Raw genomic sequence first — 15,625 nt, forward strand, 5'->3', positions numbered from 1 at the left:
GGGAATACAGCCCTAACACTACTGCTGGTATTAATAGGGGAGATAATTGCTGTGGGAATACAGCCCTAACACTACTGCTGGTATTAATAGGGGAGATAATTGCTGTGGGAATACAGCCCTAAACACTACTGCTGGTATGAATAGGGGAGATAATTGCTGTGGGAATACAGCCCTAAACACTACTGCTGGTATTAATAGGGGAGATAATTGCTGTGGGAATACAGCCCTAACACTACTGCAGGTATTAATAGGGGAGATAATTGCTGTGGGAATACAGCCCTAACACTACTGTTGGTATTAATAGGGGAGATAATTGCTGTGGGAATTCAGCCCTAACACTACTGCTGGTATTAATAGGGGAGATAATTGCTGTGGGAATATAGCCCTAACACTACTGCTGGTATTAATTGTCCAACATTGTGATGATCTTCAACTTAATCTTTATAGGAGACATATCTGAGTTGAAGGAACAGTATAAGAAGGATACTGAAGAGTTCAAAAAGGCACAGGATCTAAACAAAGCAAGAATGGAACAAGGTCTACAGGCCAAACTTGCTGCTAGAAGACACAAAAAGAAGTAGATCCCATACTCTGATAACATGACATTAAGATTGTCCTGCTCATATATATCACATGACACAATCAACCAATCAGAAGACAATAACAAAAATATCAACCAATCAGAAGACAGTATCAACACAGTCAACCAATCAGAAGACAATACCAACAAAATCAACCAGTCAGAAGACAGTATCAACACAGTCAACCAATCAGAAGATAATATGGACACAATCAACTAATTAGAAGACAGTATCAACACAATCAACCAATCAGAAAACAATATCATCACAGCCATCTAATCAGAAGACAACATGGACACAATCAACCAATCAGAAAAGAATGTCAAAAGAATTGCAGTTTCAGAAAATATTGTTATACTCATTAAATTTATGTTATATGTATTAAACTGTTAGTAGTATTATTTAGTGGAATTATATGTGGATCATGTAATACAGTTCTCAGTGAAATTATGAATATAAGAATGTCTTTAAGAAAAGATTTGTTTATACTTTTCATATGTTAAGGTATATATATATATGAAAACAAAGGTAAAAATGGAGAGAAAAAAATGTTTACAAAAAATATTCTCCTTATTGTGCTTTTAAAAGAAATAAATGAGCCATGCCATGAGAAAACCAACATAGAGGGTTTGCGACCAGCATGGATCCAGACCAGTCTGCGCATCCCCGCAATTAGAGAAACTGTTAGCGAACAGCATGGATCCTGACCAGACTGCCCGGATGCGCAGGCTGGTCTGAATCTATGCTGGTCGCAAACCCACTATGTTGGTTTTCTCATGGCACAGCTCAAATTACTTTTTCCTTAGGTAAAATATCATTACTTACAGTTGTAATGGGGATCTTCAGAATTGCCTTATTTGCGATTCAGGCACTGAGACTTTCCACATCAATATTGTACAGTTACAAAAAAGAGAAACATGTTTATGCTTTCATTGAATACTTTCTAATTCTTTGTATAAACAGATGAACGAAAGTACGATGAACTTCATTTTAGTCTGGTTTATCTACTTTTTCTATAGCTGTTTGATCCATGTTATTTATAATAGAACTTTTCTATTAGTTTAATTTTTTATATCATGTTACAGCATTATTTATCAGCATACCATTCATATTCGCCTATAAGATGCACTTGCTTATAAGACGTACGCTGCACTTCAAACTGTCAAAAGTGCGTCTTACACGTGAACATAGATGGTTTTGGTTTTGTAAAATTATAAAATGTCCAAAGGGCATGTTGAGGAAAGAGTTATTTCATACCGTAGATACCTGTGTATAATGCGCGCCCGCGTTTGATACGCACGAAATTAAAACAGGTATCTACAGTAATTGGCCATTTTACGACTGTTATCCATATCATACAAGCACCTTTCTATGCTGTTGTTACTCTCGATATCATATTTTTTCAAGAAAATTTTACATATACTACAATATACACGTATTTACCAAAAAAAAATCCGTCCCATGTCATATTATTTTATTTTTCATATGTATTTTTTATTTATTTATTGTGATAAAATTTTTGCAGTTTATCTGATATTCTTTTGTAAATGTTTTCTGAAAATATTTGTAAACATCATTTTTTTTTGTAATTGTTTTATTTTGCAAAATTTGCAATGTGATAATTATAATTAGACTTTCTCCGCTATTTTGTTGCCTTTTTACCATGAAATACATATGAGCAGCACCATGAGAAAACCAACATAGTGGCTTTGCGACCAACATGTATCCAGACCAGCCTGCGCAGTCTGGTCAGGATCCATGCTGTTCGCTAACGGTTACTCTAATTGCAATAGGCTTTGAAAGTGAACAGCATGGATCCTGACCAGACTGCGCGGATGGACAGGCTGGTCTGGTTCCATGCTGGTCACAAAGCCACTATGTTGGTTTTCTCATGGCATGGCTCAATTATTAAAGATTTTCTGTACTGACTTTTGCTGAATTTAATAAAAGGTTTGATATCATAAATCAAGTAGATTGAATTTTGTTATTCGTTTTAATTGGGAATTGTCTGTTGGCATTTGATTTAAGTCAGCATTCTATGAACTTTCCAATTTTGAACAAAATAGACGATACCAAGTAAATAATTTTAAATTTTGTCCTGTTGCAAGGGAAACATGAGTACTTTGTTGAAAGGTTTCGTAAAATTTCGATAAAATTTCAATTTAATTTGAGTATTGTCTTTTTGATGTAGTTTCTATGTGTTAGTTTTTTTATTAGCTCACCTGAGCACGAAGTGCTCAAAGGTGAGCTTTAGTCATCGCCCTGTGTCCGTCGTCCGTCCGTCCCTCGTCAACAATTTGACTGTTAACACTCTAGAGGTCACATTTTTGGCCCAATCTTAATGAAACTTGGTCAGAATGTTACCCTCAATAAAATCTTGGACAAGTTCGATATTGGGTCATCTAGGATCAAAAACTAGGTCACCAGGTCAAATCAAAGGAAAAGCTTGTTAACACTCTAGAGGTCACAATGTTGGCCCAATCTTAATGAAACTTTGTCAGAATGTTACCCTCAATAAAATCTAGGATGAGTTCGATATTAGGTCATCTGGGGTCAAAAACTAGGTCACCAGTTCAGATCAAAGGAAAAGCTTGTTAACACTCTAGAGGTCACATTTTTGGCCCAGTCTTAATGAAACTTGGTCAGAATGTTACCCTTAATAAAATCTTGGACGAGTTCGATATTGGGTCATCTGGGGTCAAAAAATAGGTCACCAGGTCAAATCAAAGGAAAAGCTTGTTAACACTCTAGAGGTCACAATTTTGGCCCAATCTTAATGAAACTTGATCAGAGTGTTATCCTCAATAAAGTCTTGGATGAGTTCGATATTGGGTCATCTGGGATCAAAAACTAGGTCACCAGGTCAAATCAAAGGAAAAGCTTTTTAACACTCTAGAGGCCACATTTATGACTATATCTTCATGAAACTTGGTCAGAATGTTAATATTGATGATCTTAAGGTCCAGTTTGAATCTGGGTCATGTAGGATCAAAAACTAGGTCACCCGGTCAAATCAAAGGAAAAGCTAGTTAACACTGTAGAGGCCACATTTATGACCATATCTTAATGAAACTTGGTCAAAATGTTAATCTTGATGATCTATAGCTCAAGTTCAAATCTGGGTTAGGTGGGGTCAAAAACTAGATCACTAGGTCAATTCAAAGGAAAAACTTGTTAACACTCTAGAGGCCACATTTATGACTTTATCTTAATGAAACTTAGTCAGAATGTTAAACTTGATGATCTTTAGTATAATTTCAAATCTGGGTCATGTCGGGTCAAAAACTAGGTCACCAGGTCAAATCAAAGGAAAAGCTAGTTAACACCTTAGAGGCCACATTTATGACCATATCTTAATGAAACTTGGTCAGAATGTTAATCTTGATGATCTTTAGGTCAAGTTTAAATCTGGGTCAGGTGGGGTCAAAAACTAGGTCATATCAAAGTAAAAGCTTGTTAACACTCTAGAGGCCACATTTATGACTGAATCTTCATGAAACTTAGTCAGAATGTTAAACTTGATGATCTTTAGGTCAAGTTCGAATCTGGGTCATGTCAGGTCAAAAACTAGATCACGGGGTCAAATCAAAGGAAAAGCTAGTTAACACTTTAGAGGCCACATTTATGACCATATCTTAATGAAACTTGGTCAGAATGTTAATCTTGATGATCTTTAGGCCAGTAAGTCAGGTGAGCGATACAGGGCCTTCATGGCCCTCTTGTTTTATACAAAGTGACTTTCCAAAATGGCCGTTTTTTTTTTCTCTGCATGCTGCACTCCTTTTATTTGACTAGTTTGCAGCTACATACTTTTTCTACATTAGTCACATGAACATTTCTTAGTCTTTGTAGAAAAATTATTGTACATCTCTGTGCCAAGTTCTAATGAGAAACTTTACTTTTATTTCTTTTTTTTCTTTCAAGGTAAAGGGTTATCATCAGTGCAAATTAACACTGGTTTGACGTTTTTTTCATTGCTCAATTCCACTTTTTTTTTTCAGTTCTGTATTTAACCTGTATTGAGTCACCATAGTGGGTCTTTGTTGTCTAGTTGTTTTTTCTTGCACCTCATAAGTTCAGTAGGGTTTGCCTTAGTGACATGTTCGAGTTATATCTTATACTTGTAAGGCCTAAAAAAAATTGTTTGTTTCTGGTATTCTGACCTACCCTTAATTTTTGGCCTGACCCTAAATGGCCTTGGAGAAATCTTTTTTTAACAAAAAGCTGCAAAACTTCACTTTTTTATGCTTTTAACATGGTCAGTGATGTTAGAAAACAACTTACTAATGCTCTAAAGGCATAACCCCTTATTTGTATTCATTTTTTGACACAAAAATAATTTCCAAAAAGTCCCACTTAATAAAAAAAAAATTCCCCCCAAATAAATTTACAGACCTTAGTAACCTACCCTAATTTTTGTCAGCATGTTACCGGAAACAAACATTTTGTTTTTGTTAGGCCTAAAGAAACAGCAGGACTTACTTTATTTAACCTTTAGCCTGCTGGCGGCAAGCGATTCTGCCTTTGCGACCAGTGCAGACCAAGATCAGCCTGCACATCCGTGCAGTCTGATCATGGTCTGCACTGTTCGCTATTCAGATAGTAAATTTTCAGTGAACACCCCTTCGAATAATAAATGGTACTGCCCAAATTGAATGATGGACCAGTTCATTTTAGAAATTTAGCAGGCTAAAGGTTAAGTAATCACTTAGACCAGTGGTACACATTTATACACACTTGTAAAACCAATGTTAGAAAAGTTTTAAATATGTATATCTGTCTGCAGTAAGCCACTTGATTAAATTTACTTGACAGTTTTTAGACGATGCTAATTAATATGTATTGAAATTTACTACAGGTACAAGTTTAAATCACAACCTGTTTTTAGAAACCTGCGACATCGAGTGAACTATGTATTGCAAGGCCAATTGGTCTGACCTAAAATGGGTAAAATCCATCAAAGTTTGTAACCTTCTATATTCATACGCATATAGTTCTCATTCTTGCACCTCGATGTAAAGAATCATTCGTAATAAAGCTAATTTGTTGACAAAAGTTTTCTTGATGTGTTTTTTAGCTCACCTGTCACAAAGTGACAAGGTGAGCTTTTGTGATCGCGCGGTGTCCGTCGTCCGTGCGTGCGTCCGTAAACTTTTGCTTGTGACCACTCTAGAGGTCACATTTTTCATGGGATCTTTATGAAAATAGGGCAGAATGTTCATCTTGATGATATCTAGGTCAAGTTCGAAACTGGGTCACATGCCTTCAAAAACTAGGTCAGTAGGTCTAAAAATAGAAAAACCTTGTGACCTCTCTAGAGGCCATATATTTCACAAGATCTTCATGAAAATTGGTCAGAATATTCATCTTGATGATATCTAGGTCAAGTTCGAAACTGGGTCACTTGCCGTCAAAAACTAGGTCAGTAGGTCTAAAAATAGAAAAACCTTGTGACCTCTCTAGAGGCCATATATTTCACAAGATCTTCATGAAAATTGGTCAGAACGTTCATCTTGATGATATCTAGGTCAAGTTCGAAACTGGGTCACGTGCCGTCAAAAACTAGGTCAGTAGGTCAAATAATAGAAAAACCGTGTGACCTCTTTAAAGGCCACATTTTTCATGGGATCTGTATGAAAGTTGGTCTGAATGTTCATCTTGATGATATCTATGTTAAGTTTGAAACTGGGTCACGTACAGTCAGGAAGTAGGTCAGTAGGTCTAAAAATAGAAAAACCTTGTGACCTCTCTAGAGGCCATATATTTCATGAGATCTTCATGAAAATTGGTCAGAATGTTCATCTTGATGATATCTAGGTCAAGTTCGAAAGTGGGTCACGTGCCGTCAAAAACTAGGTCAGTAGGTCAAATAATAGAAAAACCTTGTGACCTCTCTAGAGGCCATATTTTTCATGGGATCTGTATGAAAGTTGGTCTGAATGTTCATCTTGATGATAGCTAGTTCAAATTCGAAACAGGGTCATATACGGTCTAAAACTAGGTCAGTAGGTCTAAAAATAGAAAAACCTTGTGACCTCTCTAGAGGCCATACTTGTGAATGGATCTCCATAAAAATTGGTCAGAATAATCACCTTGATGATATCTAGGGCAAATTTGAAACTGGGTCACGTGCCTTCAAAAACTAGGTCAGTACTTCAAATAATAGAAAAACCTTGTGACCTCTCTAGAGGCCATACTTGTGAATGGATCTCCATAAATATTGGTCAGAATGTTCATCTTGATGATATCTAGGTCAAGTTTGAAAGTGGGCCATGTGCGGTCAAAAAGTAGGTCAGTAGGTCAAATAATGAAAAAACGTGACCTCTCTAGAGGCTGTATTTTTCATGGGATCTGTATGAAAGTTGGTCTGAATGTTTATCTTGATGATATATAGGTCAAGTTTGAAACTGGGTCAACTGCCATCAAAAACTAGGTCAGTAGGTCTTGAAATAGAAAAACCTTGTGACCTCTCTAGAGGCCATACCCTTGAATGGATCTTCATGAAAATTGGTCAGAATGTTCACCTTGATGATATCTAGGTCAAGTTTGAAACTGGGTCACGTGCCTTAAAAAACTAGGTCAGTAGGTCAAATAATAAAAAAACCTTGTGACCTGTCTAGAGGCCATACTTTTTATGGGATCTGTATGAAAGTTGGTCTGAATGTTTATCTTGATGATATCTAGATCAACTACGTTCAAAAACTAGGTCAGTAGGTCTAAAATTAGAAAAATCTTTTGACTTCTCTAGAGGCCATATTTTTTAATGGAACTTCATGAAAATTGATCTGAATGTTCACCTTGATGATATCTAGGTCAGTTTCGAAACTGGGTCACGTGCGGTCAAAAACTAGGCCAGTAGGTATAAAAATAGAAAAACCTTGTGACCTCTCTAGAGGCCATATTTTTCATGAGATCTTCATGAAAATTAGTGAGAATGTTCACCTTGATGATATCTAGGTAAAATTCAAAACAGGGTCACGTACCTTTGAAAACTAGGTCAATAGGTCAAATAATAGAGAAACCTTGTGACCTCTCTAGAGACCATATCTTTCAATGGATCTTCTTGAAAATTGGTCAGAATTTTTATCTTGATAATATCTAGGTCAAGTTCAAAACTGGTTCACATGAGCTCAAAAACTAGGTCACTATGTCAAATAATAGAAAAAACGACGTCATACTCAAAACTGGGTCATGTGGGAAGAGGTGAGCGATTCAGGACCATCATGGTCCTCTTGTGTTTTAGTGTCAGAGCCAACTACAGTCTGATCTGTAATTGACAAAAAGTTCAAAACTATTTCAAGCGTGTAATCATGTCCTTAACGTGTTACTGTGAAATCATTAATATTTGTGGGGGACTAATTTTTGTGGATTTCGTGGTTGAGTCAATCCACGAAATTTAATCCCAATGAACAAGTAAAATTCCCATTCATTTTATGTTCGAAAGTTGAAATCCACAAATTCATATCCCCACGAAATTGCCGTTTTGACCAAAACCACAAAATTTCAAGCCCACGAAATTAAATAATTTTACAGTATGTAATGTCAAAGCTCTAAACTACTGTTCAATTTGAATCAGAAAAAATTCAAAATTATTTCGAAAATATGTTCATATCCGTAATAATTACTAAATATGTTCATATCCATAATTATTACTAATTCTAACACGACTTGCATTAATTGCAATATATATTTATAGCACACTACCTATATATGGATCTTTTCGATGTAAATGAGACGTGAAACCAAAATTTGTAGTCATGTTTGGCGCCATATAACCTATACTGTATTGGTGACCGTATGCCATAAAACCTAAATAGATAAATAAATAAATTGATAAAATATGATTGGCTGATACATTTTACCCCCTACGCTTGTAACATAAGAGATTCTACTTCTGTTCCATTACATACGAATTATTCCAGGGCCAAACAAATGTAAACAACATTTCAAAAATATAATTGAGCCGCACCATGAGAAAACCAACATAGTGCATTTGCGACCAGCATGCATCCACGCAGTCTGGTCAGGATCCATGCTGGTCGCTTTCAAAGCCTTTTGCAATTAGAGACACCGTAAGCGAACAGCATGGATCCTGACCAGACTGCGTAGATGCGCAGGCTGGTCTGAATCCATGCTGGTCGCAAATGCACTATGTTGGTTTTCTCATGGTGCGGCTCAATTATGATGAAAAGTCGTACAGACTTATGTACAGGGCTGTAAAACTTTTTTTGACCTCTACAAGCGAATTAGATCAGTTAAATGATTCAGTATGATGTCATAATTATGTGACGTCATGTAAAAGTTAAGCTCGTAACACTGTCAAGATAACAAAATTGGATGATTCTGTTCATAAATAGTTCGCAAGCTGTTAGATTACTTGTTTATAAATACTTCTCAAAATTTTGATAAAAAAAGAAACAAATATCTAAACGTTACATTGGCTATGCAACACTTTCTTACCATTAGGGTAAATTGTGACAGCATATGACCTGAATGACATATTACGATGAAAATGTAGTACTGTGAATTATTTGCCTTGTTAGAATTGAAATATAAATACAATGTATGTTCCATTAATTTTATTAGTTAATAAAATATGGGCAGTCGTTCGGATGCGAATAATTAAATCACTCGTGCTATGCACTCCTGATTTAATTATTACGCATTCTAACTCCTGCCCATATTTTATTAACTGATAAAATATAGGGACAGATTTATTATTTCTTAATTATGTTCATATCCGTAACTATAACAAAATAGGTTCATATTCAGTAGAGTGTTATGTACTTCTCATATAATGTAGACTTAAGTGGTTTTCATGGCTTTTTACTTCAATTTAAAAATAATACCATAAAAGGGAAGAAAGTGGAACACACAACCAAACATTTAAAAAGTTAAAATTAGATAACCATCTTGTGATGCCTGTGTCTTTCTATCTTATTCGAAACTTAAACTGACAGTCCCGAACACATTTTGCCCATATGTATAAGTAAAATATGGTGAAATAAATTAAATTAAGCCGCTGAACATGTAATACTATAATATCTGCGGGTGTGAAATTACCCACATGAATGAAAATCCTGGGATAGACAAATTAACACTTGTTTTAAAAGAAGGGAAAAAAACCCATAAGATTATGACGTTTTGTACTGTTTTAATTGGGTAACATCTTTATCTGTTACACATTTTATTTATGTTGACTGTTGTGAAGCCGTGAATATCAAGAATGAAGGCAAAAAATACTGGGAAATGTTTGGGGTTTTTTTTTGTTTATTTGTAAAAACAGATACAATTTATGTCAGTAGATTTTTAGGTTGATTTAGACTAGAAATAAATGGTCGATAAAACAAACACTCAATGGAACTATGTGGAGTCAGTATGATTCATATGGAGACTCAGCTAACACCTTGCACCCCCACTTCCCAACACCGATTTTAGTACTGACCCCACATATTTCAGTGGAAGGTTAATATAAAATAAATGTGAATTTCACTTGCTCTCTGGGCATGAATTTCATGAACTTGCCTATGCATGAAATTAAGTCCCCCATGGATTCTAACCTTTTGTCTGTTAGCAGCATATGAGCCGCACCATGAGAAAACCAACATAGTGGGTTTGCGAGCAGCATGGATCCAGACCAGCCTGCGCATCCGCGCAGTCTGGTCAGGATCCATGCTGTTCGCTAATGGTTTCTCTAATAACAATAGTCTTTGAAAGCGAAGCCACTATGTTGGTTTTCTCATGGCACGGCTCATATGTTCTGCCTTTGAGCCAAGTGCAGACTAAGATCACCCACAGTAAATTTGCTGTGAACAGATCCCTTCTAATAATATATAATACTGCCCAAACAGAATGATAGACCAGTTCATTTTAGAATTTTAGCAAGTACAACCAAAAACAGCATAATAATTAGTATATTAGATATATTTAATATAGCTGTTTGTAAGAATTATAATACTGTAAAAAAAATAGGCAGGGAGGTTGTAATTTCATATTTTTGGTGTTGATTTAATCGTCCAGGGTGTTTAAATACAGAACATTTTGCAAGTTACAAACAAAAAATAGCATTACACCTTCAACTGAGCTTATAAGCAAACTAACACATTTTCAAGGATTTAAAAATTTACCTGATTTAATCAAATTAGCAGTCAATTTCAGCAAAATTATTAATGCCAATTGATGTAAAAAGATTACCTACATGTATATTTACACTTGCTTGAATGTTTATAAGGTTATTTAAAGTCGCCATGAGTAAACCATAGGTGAGACATCTCCAGAAGACTGTTTAACCTTTAGCATGCTAGATAAATTGTCGTCTGCTGGAAATGTCGTCTGCTAAAATTGTAAAGTTCATTCAATTTTCTCCAAAATTGGAAGAAATATTGTCAGAGTAGCAAACAGCTTGGAACCTGATCAGACGCCGATTTAATCGGCATCTGATCTGGTTCCAAGCTGTTTGCAAAGGCTGTTAAATTCGCCTGCAGCAGGCTAAGGGTTAAGAAATAATATATCTCATCGGTGATTTGTCGCTGAATAAATCACTGTTTGGAGTTGAGAGGCGAAGGAATTATATCACGAGGGCGTAGCCCGAGTGATATAATGCTATGCATCTGAATGACAAACAGTGATTTATTCAAGAGCAAATCACTAAATAAGATATATTATTTCGATTCTAACACGTTATCAAGGACTTTAAAGTACACCCTTGTCGGCATGCATTAAATATTTGCCTGTTTTCAGTCGGGTTCTTTTCCAGCGCGCCGCTACGCCGCTTGACGCTATGACGTAATAGTTGTGACGTCAGAACAGTGAATTGTTGTTTAATAATTCACTGTTTCCAGCCTTCTTTGTTAAATAGGAAAATGAATCGGATCGTGTTAGAATAATAATTTATAGCAGGAGGATACTGCACGATACAATACATACTGCAGTTCCCACGATGCTTCACTGGTTCTTAAGCATGCCAGGGGTAAAGCGCCCATACATGGGATTCTAATCAGAATGTTACCAGTTATTTTAGTTGGAGGAGTCGGGGAATCAGCCTCCTGAGACCTAACTTCATACGCGATGTTACCACTAGATCAATGCATCTGCACAGGAATATTGTCAATCAGTCATCCATGTATCCAAACAAATCGTGGTGGTGGTTAAACCTAGCCAAAAGATATTAAATCCCAACCTCTGTTATTACCGTATATTTTCGCTTATAAGACACACTCGCCTATAAGACGCACTCCGAAATCAGACATGCAATCTGGGGTTTCTTTTTCCTTGAATTTCCTTGCAGTACAAGCTTATAAGATGTTTCCCCACTCTTTGAACTGGAAATGTGACTCCTAATAATGCGTCTTAAAGCGAATATATATGGTAATCAGCTGATGGTAGTTGATATAAGAATGTCACTTTGTAATTCCTTGTTCTTTTTTTCAACTTCATGAGCTAGTAAGAAACCTTGCTTGATGGTGAACAAATGTGATATCCTAGAGTCCGTTGTTCACAGTTTTACAGTAAACACACGAGAGGCCACTAATTTGGCCCAGATGTAATGAAAGTTTGTCGGAACGTTTGTTTTAATAAAGACTCTGATATATTTTCAAAACTGGGTCCTCTTGGGTCCAAAACTGTTTCACAAGGTCAAATCACAAACCTTATGAATATTCAGTGACTTCAGACTTCTCTGTAATTTTTGTTTCATTTTTTTTTTCTTAAAAAATCTTTGCCACTATCGGTATAAAAATGCCTACTTCATGTACTGAACTGAAATTTTATATTCTGTATATTTTGAGTTTGTTCTAACAAAGAGTATCTATCAAAAAAATGTTGGAAATAGGATAATTCATATATTCTTCAGTGTTTTCTGTCTCCTGTTGTCATGTCTATAGCGCAATAAATGTGAATTTTTTAGGACTTTGTATTTATTATTACATCAAGCCAAAACTTGTCAAATTGTCTAAGATCCCATTTTGTTGTTTTATGTTTTCAGATAAACAAAACAATGGCAGCGTCGTTAACTACTTATCCAATGATTTTAGCATTGGCCACCTGTTTTGACAGTATTAATTTTGGTTTAAATGCCATTTGAACCTAACTACGTTCTCTGCATTCAACCTAACTACGTTCTCTGCATTCAACCTAACTACGTTCTCTGCAAGTAAATGACAACTTCCCCACATAAATCAGAGGTGAAAAACGAACGAGTTCAGACACATTGACATTTGTCAAATCTCCATGGAGATAATTCCCCTTGCCCTAGGATCAGACTATCTCCCTCTCCATTAGTGTTGTACCCCAGTGATTCAAATGATCTTTGTTATATTCTGTGCTTAGGAAATATTTCGGTTTAACCCTTACCCTGCTTAATTTCTATAATGAACTTGTCCATCTTCCACTTTGGATAGTACCATTAGCTGTTAAAGGGGTGCTTGCAAAAAGATACTGACTGAATGGCAAACAGTGCAGATCAGGATGTGCAGGCTGATCATGATCTACACTGTTCGCCAATGCAGAATCAGTTGTGTTCAGCATGATAAGGGTTAAATTTTACAGAAATGTTCTTTATTTATTATAAATTGCACACACATTCTTTTAAATATATTCTGTGCATTGAAATTGCACAAAAATGTTAATTGCACACAAATGTTTTTGAAAGTCTGTCCATTTAAACTGCACATGTGTTCTTAATTATATTCTGTGGATTTAAATTGAGAACAAAATGAATGGGTTTTTTATATTTTGTCCATTTAAACTCACTCAAATGTTCTTTACTGTATTCTGTCCATTTAAAGTGCTCACAAATGTCGTTAGCATGGTCTGTCCATGGAAATTGTGCACAAATATTCTCTGTTATAGCATATCCATTTAAATTGCACAAATATGAATAATATTCTGTCCATCTGAATTGTGCACAAATGTTCTTGATTGAAATTGTGCACAAATGTTCTTGATTATATTCTGTCCATTTAATCTGCACACAAATGTCTTCATTATAATCTGTCCATTTAAATTGTATAAAAATGTCCTGTTTTATAATCTATTCCTTTACTTTGCACCAAGTGTCAGTGTGCAGCATAATTAAAACTTTGCCAGTAGCTGACAACTTCTCCATATGAATCGGAGTGGGGGACAAATTGTTCATGGAGAACATGTGCAGCAAGAAGGATTAAACTAGCTACGTCTTTATTCATAGAACTAACTGGACAGGCTTTTACCTTTAGCCTGCTGTCGGCAAATGATTCTGCCTTTGCCACCAGTGCAGACCAAGATCATGGCCTGCACTGTTAGCTATTTAGTCAGTAAATTTTCAGTGAACATCCCTTCGAATAATAAATGGTACTGCCGAAATTGAATGATAGACCATTCCATTTTAGAAATTTTGCAGTGTAAAGATTAAAGATATTCAGTTCCAAGCTATCCCTAAAATATTTTGTCTTAAGCTTCAAATGTAGAAATCCTAATCAACTGTAAATTTTATATATAACTGAGTGAGTGAGTTGGGTTTTACGGCGAATCGACACGAAATGGTCATATATCGCTATGCTTTTGTAGAAAAGCATATGCCTGCTCCAAAGCATAAAAGTGAAAGGCAGGAAGGAACGAAAGTCAAAAAGAGACCAATGGTTGGCTTAATGTCTGAAATGCAATAGGTATCATCTACTTGGCATGTCCAATCAACTCGTGAAGTTTCAATGTTCCAGGTCAAGTGGTTGTCAAGTTATGGATTGACCCATATGACCTTGATCTCTGAAAGAATGGTCCTAACATCAATAGAGGTCATCCACTAGGCATGTCCAATCATCCAGTGGAGTTTCAACTTTTTGGGTCAAGTGGTTCTCAAATTGTTGATTGAAAACGATTTTCCATGTTCAAACCCCTGTGACCTTGACATTTGATTGAGGGACCCCAAAATCTATAGGGGTTAACTACTCTGCATATCCAATCATCCTATTTAGTTTCAACATTCTGGGTCAAGTGTTCTCAAGTTATTGATCGGAAACAGTTTTCCATGTTCAGGCCCCCGTGTCTGTGACCTTTGATAGAGTGACCCCAAAAACAATAGGGGTCATCTACTCTGCAAGCCCTACCATCCTATGAAGTTTGAAGCTAAATTCTCCAGTTATTGATTGTAAACAGTTTTCCATGTTCCGGCCTGTGTGACCTTGACCTTCGATCTAGTGACCTCAAAATCTATAGCCTATAATAGGCATTAAGTACTCTGCATGTCCAATCATCCTATCAAGTTTCAACGTTCTTAGGGGTCAACTACTCCGTAAGCCCTATCACCCTATGAAGTGGTGGGGGGAGACATAATAAATTGCATATATAAAACTACATTCATAATCAAATGTTTAAACAAGAGCTGTCTGAGGACAGCAACGCTCGTCTATTCAACAGCCTTGTCAATTGAATTAATACGAGTCGAAAAAGGGGCATAATTTTGTAAAAATGGGAAAAAGGGTTATGGAACCTTCACAGTGCTTATCAGCTCATAAAGTGAACAAGTGCGTGAAGTTTCAATCCTTTCCCATAGGTGGATACTGAAATACCAGCTTACATACAAAAACTTAATCAAAAACTGCTTAGTCGAAAAAGGGGCATAATTTTGAAAAAAATGCAAAGTAGAGTTATGGGACCTACACAGTGCATGTCAGATCATGACAGTGAACAAGTGTGTGAAGTTTCAATCCATTCCCATTAGTGGGTACCGAGATACCAGCTTACATACAAACCTTAACCAAGAATTGCTAAGTCGAAAAAGGGACATCATTTTGTAAAATAGCAAAATAGAGTTATGGAACCTGTGCAGTTTATCACAGTGAATAAGTGTGTGAAGTTTCAATCCATTCCCACAAGTGGTTACTGAGATACCAGCTTACATACAAACCTTAACCAAGAATTTCTAAGTCGAAAAAGGGACATCATTTTGTAAAATAGCAAAATAGAGTTATGGAACCTGTGCAGATTATCACAGTGAATAAGTGTGTGAAGTTTCAATCCATTCCCACAAGTGGTTACTGAGATACCAGCTTACATACAAAACCTTAACC

General features: G+C 36.0%; 1 protein-coding gene across 12 annotated transcripts in view; it reads left to right on the forward strand.

Moving 5' to 3' along the window:
* Window positions 1-721, forward strand: part of LOC123542084 (uncharacterized) — a 53,114-nt gene extending 52,393 nt beyond the window's left edge. For all 12 annotated transcript variants that reach the window (XM_053531126.1, XM_053531124.1, XM_053531122.1 and 9 more), the window contains one exon: window positions 448-721. In XM_053531126.1, coding sequence (XP_053387101.1) covers window positions 448-581 — 134 coding nt within the window. In that variant the 3' untranslated portion in view covers window positions 582-721. The remainder of the gene's footprint in view (window positions 1-447) is intronic.
* Window positions 722-15,625: the final 14,904 nt, after the last annotated feature.

The sequence above is a fragment of the Mercenaria mercenaria genome, chromosome 19 (assembly GCF_021730395.1).
Source record: "Mercenaria mercenaria strain notata chromosome 19, MADL_Memer_1, whole genome shotgun sequence".
Taxonomy (NCBI): domain Eukaryota; kingdom Metazoa; phylum Mollusca; class Bivalvia; order Venerida; family Veneridae; genus Mercenaria; species Mercenaria mercenaria.